The sequence below is a fragment of the Dipodomys ordii genome, unplaced genomic scaffold (assembly GCF_000151885.1).
Source record: "Dipodomys ordii isolate 6190 unplaced genomic scaffold, Dord_2.0 Scaffold126, whole genome shotgun sequence".
Classification (NCBI taxonomy): Eukaryota; Metazoa; Chordata; class Mammalia; order Rodentia; family Heteromyidae; genus Dipodomys; species Dipodomys ordii.
Window position 1 is genome coordinate 1,807,104 of NW_012267342.1, and position 25,310 is coordinate 1,832,413.

A 25,310-nucleotide genomic window follows, 5' to 3' on the forward strand; every position below is an offset into this window, starting at 1 on the left:
TCAAATAGGGCTCAAACTTTTCCTTTGAGAAAACTTGGAGCAATCAGATGTTGTAATTCTGCATGAAAATTAAATACTCTCAGAAGAAAAAAAAACTCCATTTGTTAATAGAGACTGTGGACTGAAGAAGGCAAAATGAAACTTGTCATCGTTGCTTGCTTGCTTTAGTAATTATGTGCTATGAGAAGGAGGAAAATAATTTATCATAAATTGCTACTTCACACTTGCCTTTCTAAGAAAACTCTATCTTCACTTGTGGACTTCATTCTTCCTTTTTTATTTCTTTTACAGAGAAAAATTCATTAAATTATAATAGATTTTTCTGAAAATTAAGCCACAAAAAGGCCCTCGCTCATTTAAAGAATAAGACTATGCACACAATTCTACATTTGTTCTTTTTTAGTCTGTCTATAGAACTTGGTAAAAAGGAGGTTGGTAGGCTCTAAGTATCCACAGTCCCTTCCTACTACCCACATCTGTCCTTACTCTTAGCTCAAGGTGTAAGTTTCTAAGAAAATGTCCGTTTACCCCTCCAAAGTTTGCTCATGAATGAAAGATGCCATAAAGAGCAGAAAATATTTATTATATGACAGGCACTGTTCCAGGGGTTGTGAAAGATATGCCCATGATAGATCACCTTCCCTTGTCAAATAAATTACTATGTGGAGATCCTAAATGAAGCAATAGCTTAAATTTTCCACATGACTGTGATTTACTTTAATATAATAAAAGTTAATGATACTTTGCCCCAAATTCTAGGTCAATTGTTATTTCAAATGACATTTGCAAGTATATTTGCCTCAATTTGAACATTTCTCTCAACCATGCAAGAATCTTCCCCAATAAAAGCAAAACTTCAATACAGATCATTACTACAGAATGGCATGATAAAACTATGATAAGGGATGGGAAGTTGGCTCAGTAGTAGAGTGCTTGCTTCCCAGGCATGAGCCAGATGTGGTGATATGACTCAAGTGGTAGGGCACTAGCCTTGAGCTGAAGAGCTGAGGGACAGCGCCCAGGCCCAGTGTTTAGCCCTCCCACAACCGACAAAAAAAGAAAAGAAAAAAAAAGCTATTTAAGTAAATTTTCCATGTCCCATCTAAAGGGTAAATACTAGTAACTAACAATGTAGCACAATGCTATACTGATTTCTCTAAATTGAAATTCCAGATATTTAGTAGGTTGATAAATTAAGCTTTAAAAGGATAGGGTTTGATTTTTTCCTTTTATTTCAAAGCCAAATATTTCATATTAACTTTCAGCTACTTTCTATCCCTCTTCTAGATTGGTATCAGCTGTGTGCCAAGAACAATAGGTAAGTCAGCGTCCCTCAACCCAGAGAAGTTATCCTTCTGTCACAAGAACCATACTTACGGTTCTACAGTGACTAAGGGAAAAAGTCTAATAGGAACAGATTTTTTTTTGCATGTGTAGCAAAGCTAGCTCCAGAGAAAAAGAAAAAACAAGGCCTGGTTTGCACTGTAACAGAACCACTGAAACAACACACTCCCTGAGTCCATAGCCCAGTCCTCCCCTGACACTCTCCTTTCTAGGCCATAGGGTAGAAAAGTCACATACACAGTAGACCCTGCCAGGACCTGCTGACTCAATCTTACTCCCAAATTTGCAGGCAGAGAATGAAGCAATGTCTTTACCATATACATACTCTCACCTTTTTGCTGTGTTGTTGTTTTTCTTTTTATAAGTAGATGTCCAGGCATTTAACCTGAGGTGACAAGAGGAAAGTGACAAGATGCAGACAACCTTTCTATTTCCTTTCTATCCTTTCTACCTCTTTACTACTCCACCAATTTTCAGATGTTTTGCTAAGAGCAGGTAACAAGTAGAGCAATGATAAGACCTACTTTTTTTTTTTTGCCTTGATCAAGTGAAATCTTTGATTGATACTTGTTGACCATGTTAAGCTGGCTGGAAAGGTGTTTCAAGCAAGTTAGAATACATAGGGAGAATTGGCTAGAAAAGAAAATATTCTCTTTACCATTACAAACAGAAGTATGAAATATATAATCAAGTTAAAGTATAAATTTTCATCTTTGTTAATATCACAATCTTCTATCATCACAAACACCCACTTTTTAAGTTACAAATTAAGAAATCTTATGATCCTATTCATTTTTTGATGTTATTATCTATAAACATTGTTTTATAAAATACATGAACCAATTAAATAACTCCTAATCAAGTCATAAAAACAAACAAATAAGAATAATGTATTTAAAGATAATAAAATCAAATAAAAATCATCTAAAAGATTTATTTCTGGGCTGGGATGTAGCTCAGTGGCAAAGTGCTTGCCTACCAAGTACAATGTGCTGGGTTCAAACTCCAGTACCAAAAAAGAAAAGACAGAGACAAAAGAAAATACAGTTAAAGGATGGGAATGTGGCTCAGTGGTAGAGTTCTTGCCTAGGATGCATGAAGCCCTGGGCTCTATTCCCCAGTACCACATACACAGAAAAAGCCAGAAGTGGCACTGTGGCTCAAGAGATAGAATGCTAGTCTTGAACAAAAAGAAGCTCAAGAACAATGCCCAGGCCCTGAGTTTACACCCCAGGACTGGGGCTTAAACACACACACACACACACACACACATATACTGTTAAAAATACATAAAAGATATATTTACAGGTAATTACAGATAGGAATTACTATTCATTGATGTGACTACTTTCTGCAGATGTTTAACATATATAGTCAGTTTTTTCCATTACCACTAACTGGAATCTATTCTTTCGCTCATTTAAAAAAATAATGTTCACAGGGTTTAAATGATGGAGTCAGCACAAAATTAACACCCACAAAAGAGAGAGTCAAATCTACTTCATGGATCTATAATATGCTATTACTGAAGTTAACATAAATAATCTGGTATAAAATACATGGATATCATTCTCTAGTCTACAGTGATAAAAGAAATTATATAAGAAATAAAAATGATTCTAGATTTGCATGGATTGTGATGTCTCTTTCATCACTAACTTGTCCTGGTCTTAGGCACAGCAGAGAGCATAACACAGATCCTATGTAAGTCAGCAAGGGTCTTCCTGGAATTGGGGGATGGGAGGTTAGAAAAGTGATTGGACCAGGAAACTTTATCTGGAAGCCTGAGGCACCAAAGTCAGAGAAAGCATTAGGGCCAACATTATAACTAAAAAAAAAAAAGAACTTAAGTGTTCTATAAGACAATATAAGTCACACATTTTTTAAAAAGGATCATACTACAGCAACCAGGAGAAGTATACGTGGGCCACAAATCAGCATGCAGAGTGAATGAACACAAATAGTTTAGAAAGATGTGTTGAAAGATTAAAAAAAGAAACCAGGCACTGGTAACTCATGTGTGTTATCCTAGCTAATCAGGAGGCTGAGATCTGAGGATCTTGGTTCAAAGCCATCCTGTGCAGGAAAGTCTATGAGACTCTTATCTCTAACCAGCAAAAGGCCGGAAGTGACTCAAGTGGTAGAGTGCCAGACTAGAGTCAAAGAGCTAAGGGACATCCCCTAGGCACTGAGTTCTAGGCCCACTAAAGGCACAAAAGAAAAGAGAAGAAGGGAGAGTAAGCGAGTGAAAGAAAGAAAGAAAAAAGGAAGAAAGAGAGAGAAAGGAAGGAAGGAAGGAAGAAAGGAAGGAAGGAAGGAAGGAAGGAAGGGAGGGAGGGAGGGAGGGAGGATAAGAATTTAGATGTTAGGGGTAACAGAACAAGGCACATAGTACTCATAAATCTGATTCATGAAATTGTAATCTATTTGTACAACTACTTAATAAGTTATATGTCACATGACTGGTATTGGCTGTGAGAATGGCCCCATCAGATTCAAAGACCTATAAACAGCCAAGCACAAATGTCCCCAGGAATTGGGGGCAGTCATTGGTTCTTCCTAGGCCACAGTTTCCTTATTTAATGTGGCAGATGTAACTTCTTCAGATCTGCTATCAGAATTAAGAGATATATGAATGGATTTACCATTGTGTCAAATCTAGAGAAGAAAGGCTTCTTTTATAGCTATTATTATTTAATAATTGTGATTGCTATACAAATGAACAAATGATGACTTTTATAAAGTAAGGTTACTTGAAAAAAACTGCAAAAAATCCCTAGAATGGCAAAAATATAGAACTAAGTACAGTTCTATTGTAAAGTGTATAATGTCTAATGTTTTACAGAATAAGAAGTATTACAGAACTTTTACAAAAGTATGAAGTTATTTTCAAGTCTTTGGACAATTTGTAGGTCTAAACCATTTCTGGTCCAATCCTCAGGAAAAAAGAAAAGGGAAAAGGTACAGATCACTCCAAATCTCTTAAGCTAAATCAAATATTCCTTTTGGTAGCTTTAACTGACACAGAATATGGAATAGATCTTTCGAGAAAAGAAACTATTAAGGGACCCTTTAAAGTAGAGTCTTAAAGAACAAAAAAGCCACCAGTATAAGGATTAACTATCACAATATTTTTCCCCTACTATTTGCATTGATTTTTCAGCTTTGCAACTAAAGAAAATCTGGCCTCATGCACATTTAAGAGACCAGGGAATTTCATTTTCCACTTAATAAACTGATTTTCTCCCCTTCTATAGGTACTTGAAATTAGCGCAAACCCCAGGATACAATTCCAAAAGGGAATGTTCAATTCATTATAAATGGTTTTAAAGCAAATAGCATTCTGACAGCAAATTCCTGGTCTCCAAAATTGTAAGTTGCTTCTTCTTCTTTTTTTTTTAACCAGTGTTACTCAAGATCGCTTCTGATCTTTTGCACATTTAACCCTTATACTCAATACATGATTGCAGAGTATGTGCAACTTTAAGTTCATACATTTGGAATAAATTCTTTTTCAAAAGAATCTGATATTTATGGCCAAATTATGATTATATGGAATACAATAAATCAACTGTGAACTAGCAAAAAGAAAATGGTATTTTTATTTTTACTTTTGTGACTATACATGCTTTGAACAGTTCTTAAAAAATCATAAACCAGCAAAAATCCTGCAATGATTTTCATTTTCTTTTTATACATAATGACAGAAACTCATCTTTCAATTTAAAAAAATACAAAAAGGTAATTATTTTAATGCTCAAAATTAGTTTAAGTTGTTTTTCCTTGCTTATTGTTCCGTGTTATGTGTTTGACCTTTCACTATGTTAATAAAATGACACTATAGTGACAGTCCATGCACTATTTCATTTAATTCTTAACAAAACCCTAAGGAATAAGCACCATTAGTATACCTTCATTGTAGATAAAGAAAGAGACTGAAAATAGATTGCCTGTGATCACACAGGTAGTAGTAACCTGAAGGGCTAATATTAAAAATAGATACTTTGGACTTCGAGTGGAACAGCAGTATAAAAATATCAAAGAAAGGGTTACTTAATCACTTTCAGAAAAATTAAATCAGCCTATATATTGCTAAGTAAAAGATGAAAAGTATCCTAAATACCAAGGCTGAATTATCAAGTGCTTTGATTTTCTGCTTTTAGGACTAAGTAAATAGAATACAAAGTTCAATGATCAACTTTCAGCAACAGGATATGGTGCATAATTAGTGCACGTCTCTAAATTTGGGGAAAACAGTTACTTGATTTTACATCTCATTCTCCCAACTAATTACACAGTTCTACCAGATTTATATGTGACTGTTACATAAAAGATTTACAAATTGTTGGGAAGTTTTACAGATAAGTAGAAAAAATTACAGCTCAATAAATAAACTTTTACAAGTATGGAAGAGAAAATTTACATTAAAATATAACTTTATTTCTTTGTCCTGAGAGATTGATTTTTAAAGACACATTTAAAAATTAAGCATTAGATATGCAAATATGTGTTCAGATCAGAGATACCAAAATTATTCAAATGATTAATTATTCATCATAAAATGTCAATTAATAATTATGAAGCTTAAAAGGCATCTTTCTAATGCATCTTTATTTTTCCTGGCCTAAAAAGGGCTTAATATACATGTTCAATTGACTTCTAACAAGTTTTAAAAATTCAACAAAGTAAACAAATTATAAGTAAGTGCAAACTCTGAATTTTAAGGGAGAACTACAAATGTGCTCAAAGTGTAAGAAAGAAACAATAGTTTTCATAATAATGAAAATTAAAAACATAGCCAACATTCATGACACAGAGAACCTCATGCTCACTCACCTGCTAGGTAAACAGAAGGCAACCTAGCCAAGGAAACCCAGAACCAGCTGAAGTGATCAATCTTAGCTGAGGGGCAGAAGAGTGCTTCAAGACTTTTTTTTTTTTTACTTTCCAAATAAATACTAAAATAAACTCACAGTTTAAGTTCTGTAAATCAACCTATTGTGATTTTAAAGTCTGCTACGCACGTTTAAAATATCACTATACACATTTAAAAATGTGCACATGGCCTTAATTCTGAAAGACTCTCCCTATTCCAAATGCTAAGCATATTTTTCCAGGAAGATTATATCTCATTTAAAAAAATAATAATCAGCCAGAGCTGATCTGATAATACAGAATAATAGTATATTGTGGTCGCTGAGATATTGATTTAAGTCTTTTTTTTAACTTTTCACTGACACCTGGTGAACGTGTAGTCTCTGAGACACCGGGAGTTATTTCAGTCAGGGTGTCCCTGACCTCCTGCTGGTAGATTAATTGCATATTAAAGGTTGTGTTTTAAAAAAACGAAAAGATAAATCTGGACACATAAAGGAAACACAAAAAAGAAACCCAAGGAGGGAGAAGAGGGGGTTGTGAAGAAAGAAAAGACCTGGCAGAAGGGATCTAGAAATAAAAGAGAATGTAGGAAATGCAATTGGGAAATAATTTCAAGAGGAAAAAAAAAAAAGAAAAAAAGAATCCGTATAAAGGGCAAGGAGGGCTGAGAGCGGGGCCAGAGGAAGGGAAGGGGAAGCTTTCTGGATTTCTATTCCCCGGTGAGGTTGCTGGCGTCCGCGCCCTTTGCGCCCCAGCCATCCAAGTGGAGGCGAATGCCATCTCCTCCGGCCTGCGTCGCGTCCAACTTACTCCAAGTTTTCTGGTGACTCCTACAGGGCCCTTTCCCGTCCACCCCCTTGAGTGAGATTGACAGTCGCGTGGAGGAGGCTTTTCCAGGCACAGCCTTTCTCATGATAATCAGCCCCCCGCATCACCTCCCGGCCGCCGCGGCTCCCTCTCCGAGCGCGGCTCGCGGACCCTGGGGACCGGAAACAGGGCGGCGGGCGGGGAGCAGGCGAGCTAGCCAGGTCAGCTGACCGGGCGGCGGGGCGGGGGTCGCGGGGCTCCGGGGCGGGGACCGGTCTGGTCAAGGCCTGGAGGGAGGGAAGGAGGGGAAGAGGGAGGGAGGGGGAGGGTGGGCAGGAGGGGGTCGGACGCTTCCCCCTTCCCCCCCAACACACACACACACGCACACACACACACACACACACACACGTGCTCTGCTTGTGCTGCGGGGCCTTTCCCTGAAATCAGACGGGAACGACCTAGGCTCGGGGCGGGGGAGGGGTGCAAAGCGCGCAGAGAATTGGGGACGACCAGCCGACCTGTTTTGTATCAATAAATTAAGATGCTCATTTGGGTCCTGAAGTTTGCTGGGTTCTGGTGAGCAGAGACGCTGCAAGTGTCCTGAAGCCAAGATTCAGTCTTTACTTCGAAATAAAATAAGTCCTCCCCCCCCCCACCTCCAATCAGCTGGCCGTCCTGCGGGGACCAGGTGACTGGCGAGATCCCACAGCGCAGGGGCCTCGCCGCGGGGCTGTGGGGACAGTCTGGGGTTCTCTGGTCCAGCTTTGGTTTTGTTTGAAAGGGCTTCTTAGCAAGATGCTTTCAATTTTTTTTTAATAGACTTTCCCCTCCTTTCCTAGGCTCAACTCCGAAAGGATTGGATTGCGAGTTTGCACGTGAGAAAACCGTTTGGCTTGGCTTGGACCCCTGCCGTCCCCCACCCCCTTCACACACAAACCCCACCCAGGGGTCTCCCCTTATCACCCTTTGCTTGCAACTCTGAAAGAAGTTGCCCTCCTCCTGCGTAGCCACGCACGGTCGAAATAATTCCTTCAGATGAAAAGATCAATTCCGTTTCGAAACGAGAATAGACTCTTTTTTTAAATTTTCTCCCCATGGTACAAAATAAACACAATTTGGTTTTTTCTTTTTAAAGAAATCATTAGCTATGACAGAAAAAAAATCCGAATGGCTTCTACAGCTTATGTGTGGACAAGGGCAGAAGCATTTTACCTCTTGGGGCATCTGGGCCATCAAGCTGAGTGGGGGGCGGGGGCGAGAGGAGGAGGAGAGGTTGTGAAAGTTGAGGAAATTGACAGACTGAGAGGTGAATGGGGGGACAGGCTCCACGTCCTGGCTGCAGGGAGCTGGTAAACAAAAGTGCATCCTCAGCCCGTCTGGGTGCAGGAGAGCAGTTTGTGTTACTCAAGGAAATCCTAAAGAATTATTTTTCTCCTTCCAATGTCGGTTGCAATATTATTTCACATTTGCATGTATCTGTTGTTTTAATCCTCTTCGTCTGCACTAATCTCGAAGTGGATTATTAACGGAAAACACAGCCGGGGAAGGAGCGATTCATTTGCAGGATTTGTTTTGTTGTGTGGGGAGCCGAAAGCTAGCAGTCCCTAGCCTCCCCCCCACCCAGCTTCCCCCCCCCCTCCCCCCCTCTCTCTCTCTCTCTCTCTCTCTCTCTCTCTCTCGACTGTTCCCTACGTCCAGCGCTCTGGTGTCCCGCTCATCCCACGATCCCCATTGTCCCTGACCTGGCCCTCGAACTGAGTGAAGACTTCCGAACAAATCTGTATTCCCGGTTCTTCCGATCCAAACGTCTCTACTTAGGTGGAAACAGGAACACTCTCGTCCACACACTCCGGGAGAGGAGTGCCAGGCAGGGGCAATAGACAACCTGGCCCCTCAGCCCTGGCGAAGACCTTTCTTTCAAGTGCCCTCACCTAAACAGGCACTTTAATGGGAACCTAGAAAACTGAGTGGTGGTGGTGGTGGTGGTGATGGTTGTTGTTGTTGTTAAAGTCCACATCAAATACTTGTCTGTAGAAACTCCCAGGGTTGAGTGTTGGGGGCTGCCTCCTGCTACTCGCTGACTGAGTCCAGGATAATCAGATGATTACATGTTTTTTAAATGGAAATACTTAATAGTCCTGGGGTGGTTTTTGTTGTTGTTGTCAGATCCTAAGAAACAAGACATTTAATATACATAATAAAGACACGTGTTTTGCTAGCTATTTGATTTGACCTGTGGTGACGTTTGAGTGTGTGCCTGGGCTGTAGTGGCTACCTGGGTGCCTGGAAAGAGCATCTTGCCTGCATGAAATCACCCTCATGCTAATGGGCTCCTTCTTTCGTGGACAGGAGAGATGGAGGCTCAAAAGGCAAACTTCTAGAGAAAGCTGAACTCCAGTATTTTTAAAGACAAAAGAAAAGAAAAAAGAGGTGAATAAAAGGTTATGAACAATGGTAATGTTAGAGAAGTAACTTAATAAGTCATATTTTATTTAGTATAGGTATATGATGGCATAAGAAATGTACAGTACATGCTATAAATGTGTCTGATCCATGTTGGAAATCTTTATAAATATCTTTTAGACTGAAAATATCCAGTACAGAGAGATCTTCTGCAGGTACTTTATCTTTGATAGGGTATAGAAGTGATCATTTTATTCAGCTATTTTATTGTAAAACTCAAATTAGGAAAAGAAGTGAATCTTTAGCCAACTGTGAAAATCTGCTCTCTTGCATCCCACAACAAGATCGAGCTGTGGTCATGCTGAGTGGTTATTCCTCCTCCTCCCCCCCCCCGAAAAATAAACATACAAAATACAAAGACTAGTACCTCTGGGACTGTGGATGTGGCAACTCGTGTGGTGGCGTTTCCCTCCTTTGAGTGCAATTGCCAGTGACTCTTGCATTCAAAGTCTTGCTTTAGGCACACATTCAAAGCACAGTTCAAAGCAGTTTATCTTAATATAAGTAAAAGTCTACTGTTGGATCAGGGTATTATTTGTTTCAGATTTCATCAGACTGAAAAGCAGGGTCTGCAATATATTTAACAACATTGAAGCAGAAAAAATGGTGGGAACAACCCTGTGGTCTATTTCACACCTACACCTTTACCTTTCCAAGGGCGCCCAAAGGCTTTAAGACTGGAAGTTTATTTGTGCTCTGAGGTTCTCAAGTACTTTCACTCTGAAAGGGGGAAAAAAAGCCTCAAAATACTTGAAGAAATTGAGCCTGAACTATCAGAGGCTAAGAGATTTCTTCCTTTTCCGATAAATGCCTGTGCTCAGCATCCTCAAATTTGGCTGTCTTTATTTACTTCTATATTAGTTCCAATTATGTGCAGTGTAAACCAGCTTTTTGATTAACAAAACAGCAGAGCATTGGTTAAGAACACTTAAACTTCAAAAAAAATTCCCCTGGGAAGTGGGCTCTGAATTGGTTAATAATGTGCAGTACTTGCTAAATTGCTGACTTCCAGATGTGGAAAATATCTTTCTTGTTTAGGACCTATGTAACCTGATTGGATTACGACAGAAGCGTCATGTTGGAAGCTTTTGAGTGATTATTTAATTAACCATACAGTAGAAAGCTGTATTCTCCAGGAAATCCCTTCCATATTTGCATAACCAATCCCTTCAGAGCAAAGGTGGAGTCTTTTCTTTTTAATTTTACTTTAATTGCAATATCAAAAAATATATTCCAAAACTTAGACCCCATGCCGTTTAATATTGTGCTCTCTCTTCCCTGCTAAGTTCCTCTATGGCCTTTCTCCTTTTCTGTCTGCCTGTCTGCATACTCACTTTGTATGGAGGTCTCTGAGATGCAGGAAGATCTACTGATTGGTCAATATAATGTTCTGCATTAATTTAGTGACCATTTATTAAAATCCCCAAGTACATTTAATATCATGATCCAAGTCACCCCTACACACACCCTAAGATTCCGTTTCTATGTACACTCCCCCTACCCCCACCCTCTGGCTTTTGCATCTTAAGAGAGAGGGGGGTAAAGAATTTAATCAGAAGCTTTTCTGAAAGCCACACAACAGCTCAAATCTGGTCATTAGAGATATCTCTATTAAAGAAATAGAAAGGGGTGATCTGGATTGAAGACCCAGGATCTTTCCCTTTAACTTTCGTCCCTTGGAGTTCTGTAGTTGTGAGTGATGTGCACGGTTTTCCGCCCTGTACTCTGTAGGATTTAGTGATGAGGATAATGATGCCAAAGGCTTGAAGGGGGGGGGGCGTGGAGAAGGGAGGGAGAGAGGGAGAGAGGGAGGGGAAGGGTGGAGGGTGGGTGAGGGAGAAGGAGGGAGTAGAGGAAGGGACGCGGGGAGGGAGAGGGAGGGGGAGAGAAAGAGAGAGAGAGAGAGAGAGAGAGAGAGAGAGAGAGAGGGAGAGAGGAGACGCGCGGGAGGGAGAGAGGAAGGGAGGGAGGTGGAATTTCATTTCTTCCACTAAAGCGTTTGCGGAGACTTCAAGGTATAATCTATCCCAGATCCTTTCCCAGAGAGAAACTTGGCGATCACGTTTTCACATGATGCTCACGCTCAGGGCGCTTCAATTATCCCTCCCCACAAAGATAGGTGGCGCGTGTTTCAGGGTCTCTCTTCTCTCCCCTACAGAAAAGAAAAAGAAAAAAATGTCATTAGAAGAGGCGTAACACGTCAGTCCGTCCCCAGGTTTGTGTTTCCTGGAGTGGCCGAAAAGAGATCAGTCCTAACCTGCTCCGCAGGAATAACGGTCCTGCCTCCCGACACTCTTGGCGAGGTTTTGTACAGTTTGCTCCGGGAGCTGTTTCTTCGCTTCCACCTTTTTCTCCCCCACACTTCGCGGCTTCTTCATGCTTTTTCTTCTCACCATTTCTGGCCAAAACTACAAACAAGACTTCGCAGGTAGGTTTCCCCCCCTTTCCCTTCTTTTTGTTGGTTTTTTTTTTTACCCTTTTTTTGTGTGTGTCCTCATCCTTTTCTAATTTTCTCCCTTTGAGTGGGGATGTGTCTGAAGTGAGAAGGGCTGTCTGTGGGTAGGAATTTCAGGTGGGTTTAGCTGCTTTATGGTATGCTTTTCCCAGGAGTGGCTTCTTTGCCTTCTCTTGTTTTCTAACTCTCTCCTTCCTTTTACTCTCCCTTTTTCCTTCCCCAAATAATTAGCCCTGTACCTGTCCACTCAGGTAACCAAAGGTGACTTTTGCTGCCCAGCCTAAGAAAGTTTTATTGAGAACTATATGGCTGGAATCAAAACTCATCGAGAGGATAACTTCTCTATTTTCGCATCTAGCTCCAATTCATTATGTTCACCAATTAAAACTTGGCAAATACCTGTTAATAATTATAAAACTTGTTTGATATAGATCTACTCAATTCGAGAGTAAGTCTTTCTCTTAGACATGGCAATCCAACTTCTCCCACCCAAGAAGGCTGTTTTCTAAGCAGAAAGTTGCCTGTTTTTGTCTGCTTAGCGAGTTTCATTTCTTTATTTCATTCTTTGTGTGTGTGTATGTGTGTGTGTGTGTGAAGTAACACCTCACTTCTGTGATTATAAATAAAGAAGTGAAAGTCCTCATGGAACTTGAGTCGTTTACCAAAGTGGGTGGGGGTCACTACAGCTGGGAAAGAAAACTACTGTCAGGGTATCGAGGTTTAAAATTAGGGTAACTTTTATCACTGTATTTTTAATAGCCAAGTAACATAGGAATGGATTTCATAGGAGTCACACACACATGCCATTTCATAGTTTGGGACTAAGAAGTTGAGAGAGAGAGAGAGCAGGACTTCCCAGGAACAGTGGTAAGCTCAGCTAACATAAATGTGTTTATCTCCCACCTACTTATATATTTTACATGCTCTCCTGTAATGATGAGGATAAGATTACTTACTCCAGAGTTAGGAATAACAGCCAAAGATAAAGTTTATAGCACAAATGCTCCTCTCTCTTTCTCCTCTCCCCCCCACTCGCTCATAAAACTAGCAACTTACTTTATTAAACATATATTTATATGCAATTGTGTGTGAGTCTCAGCATGCATGCAGACAGGCCAGCTGTTTCACCCCAGACACTTGCATGACCATTTCTTTATTTCAGGATCTCAACCCCTCCCTCGACATTTTCAGATCAATAAGACAGGCAAGAAATGATTAAAATGTGTCAAACTTACAAGTCTCTTTCTGTGCATGCCTAGGTAATTCTAAGGTCCTCTCTAAAACATCCACTTCCCCTCTTCTGCCTCCCCCCCTTCACCCCTATCAACAAATGTGTGGAAACTGATACTCACTTTCCAGGTTTTCCGCAACGCTTCGAGCATGGGAGACAATAGGTGCGGGGCGTAGGGACTGAGTGTACTGGAGGCAGAGAAAGGGTTAATGGCCCTTGTGTTACAGTTTGCATCTGTTACATCTTTTATAGCCCCCTGTTTAAACTAATCCTCGAGGCACAGCATCTTCCCAACCTCCACCGACTTTCAGGATTCTCCTCCTCTCCTGCCTGCCCGCGAGGTTCCCTTCTCCAAGTTTTGACAGTTTCTGCTGAAAAAAAAAATGCAGCGCCTCTCTCGATTTTTAGGTACAAAAGTTTCGAAGCCAGAAAGGATACGATCATTTAATAGAGCTTAAAAAGTATTGCCGTAGTGGTTGGACTTTCTCTTTCCTTTCTTGAGGGAAATATTTTTTTTTCTCCTACTGGAACTATTTAAGGGGACCAGTGTGGGGGAGCATGTGTGTAAGTGAGGTTGGGGGAGACTTAAGTAAATATTGTCAAAGCGGTGGGGAGGGGGGGGAGGAACAGTGTCCAAAGAGGCTTGTAATTATATTTCTCATTGCCGGGTAAAATGGGAAATCTTAACTTGGGGGCGGAGGGTGTGTGTGTGTGTGTGTGGTGGGGGGGGGGTGAGAGAATGCCTTGATAAACTCCAAAAGGGGAGGGGAGGGGGCGCGGGGCGAGTGGGCTTCCTATAATTACTATTATCAATTTACCCGAGCGTGCTTCATCCAGGGGGGCTCTTTTCGCGTTGTTTCTTTCTTCCCTCTTGGGAAATGGGGTGTCCGGGGGAGGGAGGGGGGATAGGAGGAAAGATGAGAACGAAAGGGAGCCTCGCCTCACCCCCAAGTTCCCAAGCCGAGCAGAGGACTTTTCGGAGGAAAGGGTCCGCCTAGCCCTGAGTCAGGCAGTCTTACTGTACCGCCGTGTGCATTCCCTCATACGGTCAGGAGTTATGACTCATTTTGAAGATGTAATTCTTGTCTCTCTGATCCCCTCGCGAGTGCAACACACCAAACAGTAACAAACACAAAGCGCCGCAGGGCCAAGGCTGGGGGTGGGGGGCGGGGAGGGGGCCGCCGAAGTTTCGCTTTGGCGTTGGGGGGCGCGGATGGGTGCTCCTCGCGGCCCTGGCCCGGCTCCCCTGGGCGGCCCGCGCGCGTTTCAATGGGCGCGGGCGATGCCCACATTGTCGCTGTGTTTGGTTGCTAGATCGAGCCTGCGTGCTGCCGGAGCAGGGCGCCGAGTCCATGCGAACTGCCATCTGATCTGCTCTTATCAATGAAGCAGCCGATCATGGCGGATGGCCCCCGGTGCAAGAGGCGCAAACAAGCCAATCCCAGGAGGAAAAACGGTAAGAAAAGGCCCAAACCAAACTTTTCCGGGCCACTTTGCGGCTCCAGACCCAGGGACAAGGGGGTGGGGGGAGGGAAAAAGAACCGAGGCGGCGGTGGCAGCGCCCGGGGCTCGCGGGCGAGCCTCTCTCCGCGGCTGGGCGCCCGAGCCGGGCGCGCGCGGCGGCTGGACCTGGGGGTGGTGGGGGGGAGTTTGGGGAAGTGCGGGGCAAAGTGATCGTCGGACGCCCCAGGGGCTCCAAGCACTGGGGTCCGGCAGGGGCCCCGTGCCCCCAGCTCCACGGCTTCCTAGTGCCCCTACCTCCGCCCTCCTTTCCCTCCGCCTCCCGCTCCTCTCGCGCCCGGCCCGCTGGTCCCCGGCTGGGCAGCGGGAGCGTCCGGCTTGGGCAGGGCGGGGGCTTGGGCGCCAGGTCGTGCAGGGTCCCCGCGCTGAGGGTGGGGAGACAGAGGGAGACTGAGTGGGCGGAAGAGGGGACCCCGGGGCTGTGCTTCATCAAGGCTTAAAGTTTCTTGCCGGAGTCGCCCCACCGCCTCTCCGTGCGCCAAGTAACGGTCCGCGGGCAGCGGGGCCCGGCCCGGAGCGCCGAGCTCCGGGGGTGGGAGGGATTCCGCCGGCCCGGGCGAGATCCAGCTGGGTCCCAGCGGGCTCGGGGACCCGTGGCTCCTCGCAGGCGTCCCTGGCCCCTACGCTGAGGGCTGGAGCAGTCGCGGGGCACAGCGAGACTTTTCCAGGCAGTTTTTACACGGTCAAGAGGAGCCCGTTATCCAGCCTGAGTCAGGGAGGAGGAAGCAGAGGAGGGAACGAGGGGGGACACACACATACACACCAGAGGTGGGAGATCGGAGGGGATGCGTGTGACAGTTTAGTAGGACATCTTGTAGAAAGGAAGAGAGGAGAGAGAGAGAGAGAGAGAGAGAGAGAGAGAGAGACCCCCTAGGTATTACCCCCAAACAAAATCGTGGGAATAAAAGAGAAAAGTGATTGGCAAGTGCGCAGAAGTCGCCTGGGGGAGGGGAGATACTGGGGACTAGAGAGAGGGCTGGGGGGGGGGAATGAAGGGAGGATACTGACGAGAGAGAGAGAGAGAGAGAGAGAGAGAGAGAGAGAGAGAGAAAGCGCCAAACCCTCAAAACAAACAAGGGAACCAGTGCCAACCCGGACCGACTCGGAAAGGAAACTTATCGTCCCTTTTGCTCTCAGTCCGATCACCCGGAGCCGGGCCGCTTAGACGCTCCCAAGCTGGGTGCGGTGTTGAAGCGTTCGCCCGGCCTCCTGCAACCCCAACCCGCGCCTTGCAAGGACCGCCGGGGCCCACTTGGAGCAACTTTCCTCTAGAGAACACAATCGTGCGCGCCCCCAGCCTGCCCCACTGCCGCGCGGTGCGAAGAGGGGGCGGCTGGGGGTGCCGTGTGGGGCGCTAAAGGGAGAAAAAACACAAAGACGAGGGAATTTTGTTTAGAGATAAATGATGCCTCTCCTTTCATCTCGTGTGTGTGTGTGTGTGTGTGTGTGTGTGTGTGTCTTTTGCTTGTTGTGGTGAAGGTGTCGAGCCATATGGGGGAGTGATAGAGGAATTTTAGTCAGAAACGGTTACATTATCCTGCCTTTCCTCTTTGTGCTGTCTTTGATCTATTTGCTTGGCTCAGTATTACAAAAACCAAGTGCAATAATGTATTACGAGCTGTGTCCCCAAGATTCAGTTCAGGCTGCTTCTCTTCAAGTGGTGTGTGTGTGTGTGTGTGTGTGTGTGTGTGTGTGTGTGTGTGTGTGTTAATTTAATTTTTTTCTTCATTCTCATGTCTGGCATTATTTAAGGTGGTCCTTACACAGGAGACCTCCCCTTCTCCATCTCTGGGTAATTTAGTAGACACTAAAATTACACCTAATGTCCCCCCTCTCCTCTCTTGTGTTTCCTCTGTTCCTTTTATTAAATGTTGGTTATTGATTTTCTAAAATCAATGTCTGTTGTGGGGCTCCCCCCCTTACAAGTATTTAAAGCACGTTGCTGATCAACTGGATAACAAAAGCTTTGTGTCAAGGAGCGCCCCCCCCCATGTTAAAGTCATTTTTTAAGAGAGAGAAAAGAATGAGATTTAAAACACAGCTCCTAAAAGTGTTCTTTTTTTCAAGGAAGACTATTCAGTGTTGTTTCTTCTTGCCTTCCTCCTTCCACTCCCTTCACAGTTTTGCCACTCAGGAACAGTTGGCCCCAGCAATGAGGTCATGCCACAGCCTAATTCTGGGGGTGGGGAGGGGGGGAGAGTGTGCCCAACTCCTGGGAACTTCTGGGGGTGACCGCGGCAGGGGAGTTGTTGGTGCTTCTCCAGGTGGAATGGAGTGCCTTGGAGGTGCACTGTCATCTACCCTCTGCCCAGCCACTCATTTGGGAAAAGCCGCCTCACTCTGAAGTGGAAAATTAAATTTGCACATCTTAAGGCATTTAACCCAGACCCTGAAAACTTAACAGTAAGCCTGTCTGATGCTTACAGAATCTGTAACTTGGACTTTTACCTATCTCTTTTTCCAAATAATCTGTGAGAACACAGGCTGCAAATTCGTTACTTGTCAGTATGTTCACTGGGTTTCATCTGATTGAGCAAGGTCGTGGTTTTAAGATGCAGGTAGAAGTCCCCTCCCCACTTTTTTCATTTTCTTTCTCATCAAACATATACTCTCAATGCCTTTTCCTTTGGGAATTGCCAGGATTTATCTGGACGGAGTGGATTTTTCTTCTTTCCTGAATTCATGGAAAAGATGTCACTTTTGAGCTTGTGTCTTTGCAGATAACACTAAATATAATGATGCTTATCAATATCATATAGAAATTCCTGGAAAGGAATAATGACAATAATAATCATAGAAGTAGAAGGCTGTGAAGGGGAAAAGATGGTCATCCAAGAACCCAGAATGGCATTTTATATAATTTTAATGAAGTCAACAGTGTATATATAGACCAAGGCGACAAGGAGATAAAACATGTAATGGTGTGTGTGTGTGTGTGTGTGTGTGTTTGAAAGGCTGGGTTAGAAGATGGTACTGTGTACAATTATTAAAAAGCAAAGGAGAAAGAAACTGTTCGAGGAAAATAAATGTACCAAGAGAGAAGTGAGAATAATAACTCCTTCCAGATTCTCAGGCTAGCAAGATGCCTGGCAAAGGCAGGTCCAGGGCCAAGCTAGCCCACACTGGGCAGGCAGTGTCCTTTCACCCACATGGAAAGTTGGAAATCTCTTCCCAGAAAATAAGATGTGCAGGAGGAAAAGGGGAGCTGGGTGAGGGGGAAGGAGGCAAAAAGCTAGTTGCTTGCAGACAAGAAGAGTTGCCTGAAGACAAGAATGTGTGTTGGTTTCAAGAAAGTTCAGTCAGATGATTTCAGTCAGTCGCCTGACTCACTTTGCAACACTTTCACTAAGACTAGAGGAGGTGGGGTGGCCCAACCCCCTTTATATTCCCTTGATTATATCCCACTATCTTCACCCAGCCTTGGAATCAGCCATGGTGAGCACTGAGAGCAGGAGACACCCAACTGCTGACTGCCACCGGCACAGCCCATTTGTAACTTGCAAAGTTTGTTGCATTTGCTTCTGATTCCGGCTTGGGGACCTGGATGCTCCCGCAAGCCTTCTGCGTCCCTGCAGAGCATGGGAAGAGGGGCCTACCTCCTAGGCTGCTGCAAAGTCACCAGACTTAACATACTTGTAACAAAAATCAAATCCGGAAACTACTTGTTTGAGGGAAGGGAATGAAGTTATCTTTTAAGGGAAACCTGAACTGGAGGGGGAGAAAAGGGAAGTGGAAGAAGGGAAGAAAAGTTACATTTGAGGTTTTTTATTCTCCCCAGTTTTTTGCTAATGAATGAAGGTCTGGTAGGAGCTGAGGGGAGCAGAGAATGGTGGGACTTTTTCCAAACACCTTTCATCTCTGATTCTCAGGGGTTGTATGCTTTCAAGCTTTGGGATTCTAGAGGAGAAAATCAAATGGCAGAAGCAGTTGTCCTGTGTTTAAATAAATAAACTAAAAAAAAAAAAAACTTCGCCCATCACTGCCTGAAAGACAGTGAAGGTCTTAGTAGTGCTACTTAGATAGAAGGAAGGATGGATAAATTGCTCCTGTTTTAGAGGTGCTTAAGCAGAATGGAAAGGAACTTCATTGTCCGGACAAGACTTCCAGTTTTCTTCCCCGAGAGGTAAAGGTGATAAGGGCAAAAGGGAATCAAAGACCCTCAACACACACTGAAGCAGGGAAGTTTCCTCTGGATTATAGTTGGCCCTTGACTTGCTTGTCTTTGGAAGTGTGAACACAGTTGGCAGGTAGCTTTCTTCATAAAGTAGATGAGCTTATAGGCAAGCTGATATGCTGACTTTGAATGCACTCAAGTAGTTTGTGTGGCAGGTACCAATTCTGTGGGCAGACACTTCAAAGATGCGCATCTCCCGTCTCCATCCAGTTCTCTCATGGAGACCTTCTGCAAGTTTTGTTAGTCTGCACACACGCAGGCTGAAGGCTATGTATCTAAACTGATCTATTTATTTCATTTTGGTGTGGAAGAACTAAGTCTATTAGGGTAGAAACGTGTTTTGCTTCACAGCTGAGCCACTTGCCAACCTGGTGGCATCTTTAATAATGTGATGGTCCACCAGGGATAAGGCTAGACTAAAGGTTCTCAACTTTACATTGCTTTCCTGTTACCAAATGAAATAAGTTCACATCTTTCCTCATTTATTTTCAAATGCCAGTTAAACCGAGACTAAACTTCCCTACGAAACTGCTATGTCCTAGGTGTCTTATGCTTCCATTTCTCTCTTTTTATCTTAATTTACTTAATAAAATTCCAAGAGGTTATCAAAGACCCTGATGTCACATTACCAATATTTCCTGGGGGTGGGGGTGGGGAATGTGTGTCTTCCCTGAAGGTAGAAAGAAAGGGTTCTGCTAGCTCTTTATCAGTGCCGCGTTTATTCCAAGATGTGCAAGATTCTTTCCCTTACAACAGTTTTTTTTTTTTTTTGTCATCTGCATTCTTTCAATGCTTTAAAGGTGCATTTTCTTTCTGTGTGAAAGGGGATTCTTTGTCCTTTTCCTCTCCAGCACCGGGGCTTCCCAAGGTAGACACTATTTTGTGCCTGTCACAGAGAGAAGGAGTGCAGGTTTGCAATGCTCACAGACAATTGATTGTCTGCCCTAATGTGTTTCATTTACATGTTTATAACGTCAATGGTGCTGGGTGTCCACTGTACCATTCATTCCCGCATTCCCACAAGGGGGCAATTGTCTGAATGGCCAAGTCAGACACCTTTTTGATTGCTCTTTGGTTGTCTTTTTAGAGCAGACAGATAAAGGAGGAAAATCTGCGATGCAGAAACACTAGTTGAAAATATACAGAATTAAATGTCATTGTAAAGCAGATGTTAATACCAAACCCAAATATAGTTTTTAGCCAAAATGTGAAAGGTTGAAAAATGTAAGTTCAGAGCAAAGGAAAAGATGATTTAAAACCAATAAATGTAGCCCTATATTCCCCTGTCTTTATTTCTTTCCCTCCTTTAGCAGTCAGAAGATGAAATGTGATTTCCTTTTTTTCATTTTTTTCACCCTCCAAACAACCAGGCACCTCCCTGTTGTTTGCATGTTTGTTTGATTTGTGAATTTTGTATATATTTATATAGCTCTGTTTATGTCAACATCATCAGCTTACCACTTGGGAGAAAAATCCATTGAATGATTATTTGGGCTGTAAGGAGTGTAAACTTTTAAAAAGTAAGACTCAAGTATTTCTTCATCAAGCAGTTTTTAAAAGGAAGCGATAATAATCAGTAGGCGCTATGAAGCCTTTGCCTTAATAGCTATGTGCCAAATATTTTATCTTGGGTGACAGTTTTGTCAGAGTGAAAGCTCTCAAGAAAAGTGTAACTAGTAGTTACAAAGTAAATAAAGGATTTCATTTTAAGGTGTTCTGTGCTGTTTTATGCTGTGTGTGTGTGTGTGTGTGTGTGTGTGTGTGTGTTGTGTGTTGTTTTTCCCCCTTAGAAAGGTGTGAGGAAAGCCATCCATGTGTGTGTGTGTGTGTGTGTGTGTGTGTGTGTGTAGCTTTTCTTTTAGTTCTCTACATATTGTGCATATATAGACACATTCGTACACCTGTTTTTTTAATATATATATTTCACAATTCAGATGGTGCCTTGCTGGTCATTTAGTTAATACAGTTATTAGAGGTTGGTCTGATTTTGCGTGTGGTCCAGGAGAAGGGAAAATACTAACTCTTGTGACATGTGGTAGGAAGTAAATGGAGTGGGGGGGGGGGACTTTTATAATTTTGTAGTAAATTAGGGAGAAAAAAATCACCAGTCTGTGAAAAGATTTTTTTTGCCTCTCCTGGAAGACACACACACAGTAGCTGTACCGTTAGCTGAACCCCTGACACGGCGGTCTTTTGAATGCCTTAGGTATGATTTCACTTTCGCTCACATCAATGCTGACCTGAATGCCTTTCATATCTGATCCGCTGTGTCTCTCCCAGTAAACATCCCCTGAGGGGAGAACAAAGAAAGGAGCTCTTCTTCTTCTTAATCACAATTCAGCCCTTTCACCGCCGGCAGGCTCCATTTGCATTCTGCCACAGAAAGCCAAGATGAAAAGAAAGAGAGAGAGAGAGAGAGAGAGAGAGAGAGAGAGAGAGAGAGAGAGAGGCCGAGGATAGTAGCTGAGTAAAATAACTTAGGTGTTTGTGGCTGTTTGTTGGGCTTCCGTAGTTACCAGCCTTATATAGTTGATGCTCCACCAGGCCTTGTCCCTCCTGACAGGCATATAGTGTTACAAGATGGCATGTCTGTACTATTCATGGCCACCCGCTCAACACTTGGGGTAGAAAGTGTCAGAGGGGGATTGAATTCTACCCCAGAAGCCTGTTAGATTTGGGGTCAGGTGTGGGGAATTCTCACTCTTGAATGCTGCCTGCAATGTGGCCTCAAGAACTGTGATTGTTTCCCACTAGACCTGAAAGGTGAGGGTGCGGGGTGTGGGAGGGAAGGGGTGAACTGGGGCCCAGGCCTCTGGTCTGGCTTCAGTGCCAGGCACTCACACCCAGCCTGGATACACTGATAAATTCTCAGGAAAACTGGAAAAGACTTTCCCATTTCCCCCCCTGACTTTTTATGATAATTCATATTTTCAAATGAAAGGGGAAAAAAGCCAAGAAAGAAACTCTCAAATGAGCCAAAAAGGAAAAAAAAAAACCTCTGAAAAGAATTTTAGGGGGAAAAGTTGTTCTATTTTAAAAAGCTTTGAGGGCTGTAAAGTGCCACGTTTTTCACACCTTCTCCATACTTTTTTTTCAGATTTTTTTAGTATGTTTAACATTTGTGAGATGACAGCCTTTTTGTATCTCAAACTAGATGCTTCAAGATTTGTAGGGAGGGGTTGGTGGTATCCACGTTCTCTTGAGAGAGAAAGTTTGTGCCTAAAGGAATCCTTCTCACTGGAAATTGTTTAAACCCTTGCAGGCAAACCTGTCAGATTTTGCTCTGTTATTTGCCTCCATTTTCAACATGCTAAAGTAACATGCAGTTAATGGCACTGGAAGGAGACCAGGGCAAGAGTAGAAACCTCTCGTGACAACTTTTCAGCTACATTATCTTGTTCCTAAACTGTCTTGTCTTTTTTCCTCCCTTTCTGAAACCACACAGAAGATACCAATGGTTTTTCTTCAACAATTAGATACACATATATTGCACACACACACACACACACACACACACACACACACACACACAACTTTGGAAGTATAATGTTCCCAAACCCAAGAGTGAATTATTTGAAACGGAAAGGGGAGGGGAGTTCTAATAGATATTGTGGCATATTTTGCTTATAGAGCAAAACTAACAGATATATTAGAAGTTGTACAGGAACATGTGACACACATTCCTGATTTTTTTTCTTATTCCCAGAAGATTTACAGAATTTACAAAAAGAGATTATCCTTACACCTTCTACCCCTCCTATCCACCCCCATGACCCAAGCAATGAAAGATTTAGGCAGATTTACTTCAGTAAACACCTTTGGACACTTGGGGGGGGGGGAAAGTGGGAGCCTGTTTGCAAAAGGAGGCTTTTGTTAAGTGAGGTACTGGAATAATGCTTTACCAGGCAGCTGTGATATTAACCTACCCAGCAATGCGGGAACACTCTTTAACTCTTTGAGTGCCTGGCCCTTTGCGCTCAGCAGATGAAATCCTGGCTCTCCAAACACACTCAGAATTCTGGCTCTAGCAGTTTATTATTCAGACAAGTCTTGTAGACATGAAAACTGTTCAAGCTTTTAAAACAATGCGGCTTAATTAGATGAGGTGGACTTACATTGCTCATAAGCCCTCCAAATGGTGGTTTATAATTGGCAAGGAAAAAAAAAGACAGAAAAAAGGAATCAAGGCAGCACATTAAAAATTCCAGGAAATATCTTTAGAAAAGCTATTTTCATTTCTAGCTTCTAAAATATTAGACTATAGTCTGCGAGAGGGAATAACGCAGCCGGAGCCTCTTTCTCACTAGAAGACACTAGAAGTTTGTGATGAAGAATGGGCTTCAACTAGAGAAGCTGCAAGAGGCCAGTTCAGACAGTGACATTATCTCAGCCTTTGCATCTTTCAAGGGGGAAGTCTTGCCTATCTGTGAGAGCTCAGAAGGTCATGTGAACCTGAGAGCCTAAAGCTGGCTGTCGCCAACTTGAGACTTTCCAAAGAAAGCAGAGAGGTTTTTATGAGGAAGGAGTTAATGGTTATTTTTTGCTGGGCACAAGAATAACTTTACAGGTGTTGCATTTGGGCTTAAATAAGATTGCCTTATTTAGTTTCGAAAAAGAGTAGGTGTCAACGATAGAGCAGCCATAAACGTGTGAGAAAGTAAAGGGTATGAGACATGACAGAATTAAAGGTGTTTGCTATGTTGTTACACCGTGTGTCAGGCTGCAAGCTCCCTTTGTCACAGCCTCCTGGTGATTTGACAGCGCAGATCTACTTCCCTTCTAGGTGAGACAGCATTTTTTAACTGGAGTTATAAATATGGTACACCCTTCAAGTTGCACCCTGCCTCCCAGATCCATGAATCCTATTTGAAAGCATCTTGCCCTGATACACAATGAACAAACGCCTGTATACAAGGGGGCTGTGGGCTCCGGGGCACGAGCAGCACCAGCATCACAGTAGCTGGTATTGACTGTTGTTTGGCAAGAAGGTCTTCTGCCAAATCATCCAATAATTAAGTTTTATGTTATTTGTATGAACGACCAAGCATGCAGTATTCCTTTTCAAATCAAAAGGAGGCTTAAAATTACTTTTTGAACACTTTCAGACCCATGGTCAGGTCACAGTTTGGGGGCTGAATTAAAATGATCTCATTCATGATCTAATTGAAGTTGGCAAAACCTTAGCAGTAGCAGGAGTACATAAATATAAATCAAAGACCAAAATTTAGCAAATCATATCATTTGCTAGAAATCTGCTCATGAATTATTCTCCGATTGCCAACCCAGAAGTTAAACTTTGTCTCCCCTCAGCAACAGTAACCGTGCATATTTTTTCTGGCTTCTGACAGGCAAGCTAGAGGAACAAGAGAAAGGAGAAGGAAGATGATCAGTGTCTCATCAGATATTGTGTGTTTGTGACCCCAAGAAAGTCTGAGTGCTGATAAACCCATGGGCATGTACAGTGGGTGCTGCAGTTCTTGATTACATGTTAATAGGGGCTTTTAAAAACCAGACTCAGGACAGCAAGCAACTCAGACATATAAAGCATATAAAGGCAGTAAGCATTTCAAGAAGGATCTGATTGAATTCTGCTTTCATTTTTCAATTGAGGAATGTAATCATCATAGTGATTAATATTCATTTACAACTTTATTTCTATTACTGAGCCGAGTTGAAGGATTGAGGTTTGAAGTCATTGTTAGAAGTCAGTAGTAGCAAAGTGTTACCTCTCTTACTTTAAACATTAATAAGATTAAGACTCCAGATAACTTTTTCCTAGAGTCTATGGGAATAAATATATTCTATTGTATCTATTCCACTTGGATGTTGACCACTTTTCTTTCAGCTTAACACACTCTACTGTGAACTTGATGAGGTCTAATTCTTAATTTGAGTGCTTTGAAGTTAAAATTTTGAATTCCACTTAGATAAAGATGTTCTTGTGATGAAACAATAAATGCAGAATTGGTCACTGTGGCCAAGTTGACTGATCACAAAACAAAAATATAAAGGCGTGGCTTTAAATCTTCAGGATACACTAGAAGCCCTCGGAGGTAGTGTCAGGTAGTAGAAGTAAATGACTAGGTGTTTTGAGGCATAGGTAGTCATTAATGACAAAAGACAAAAACATATTCTATATAAAAACCTATAACGAATCCCTCTGTAACAGTTACGCTGGCTGTTCACATGACAACATAATGTTTTTTGTTCTTTATATACTGTTTCATCTATCTCCTTATAATTAACTCTAGAAAAAAAAAGGTGCTCTTAACAAGGTGGTAATCAGCCCCTCTTCAAAATAAGGACATTAATAGTAGACTAATAAATTAGAAGATCATATTATATAAGATCTGAGATTCTTTTTTCACACAAATGAGTAAATTGCAAGACATTTAATGTCTACATGATCTATAAAGGTAACATATAGCTCTTATTGT

General features: G+C 42.6%; 1 protein-coding gene and 1 pseudogene across 2 annotated transcripts in view; one reads left to right on the plus strand and one right to left on the minus strand.

Annotated features, from left to right (window-relative positions):
- Positions 1-11,400: 11,400 nt before the first annotated feature.
- LOC105996099 lies at positions 11,401-14,111 on the minus strand (annotated as a pseudogene). Its single transcript, XR_001175591.1, has 4 exons — positions 13,997-14,111; positions 13,300-13,546; positions 11,750-11,900; positions 11,401-11,644 (listed from the first exon to the last, which is right to left on the minus strand). The product of XR_001175591.1 is annotated as an uncharacterized LOC105996099 (transcript).
- Zeb2 (zinc finger E-box binding homeobox 2) overlaps positions 11,757-25,310 on the plus strand; it is a 132,258-nt gene continuing 118,704 nt past the window's right edge. The window contains exons 1-2 of the mRNA XM_013030065.1: positions 11,757-11,920; positions 14,493-14,634. Coding sequence (XP_012885519.1) covers positions 14,562-14,634 — 73 coding nt within the window. The 5' untranslated portion in view covers positions 11,757-11,920; positions 14,493-14,561. The remainder of the gene's footprint in view (positions 11,921-14,492; positions 14,635-25,310) is intronic.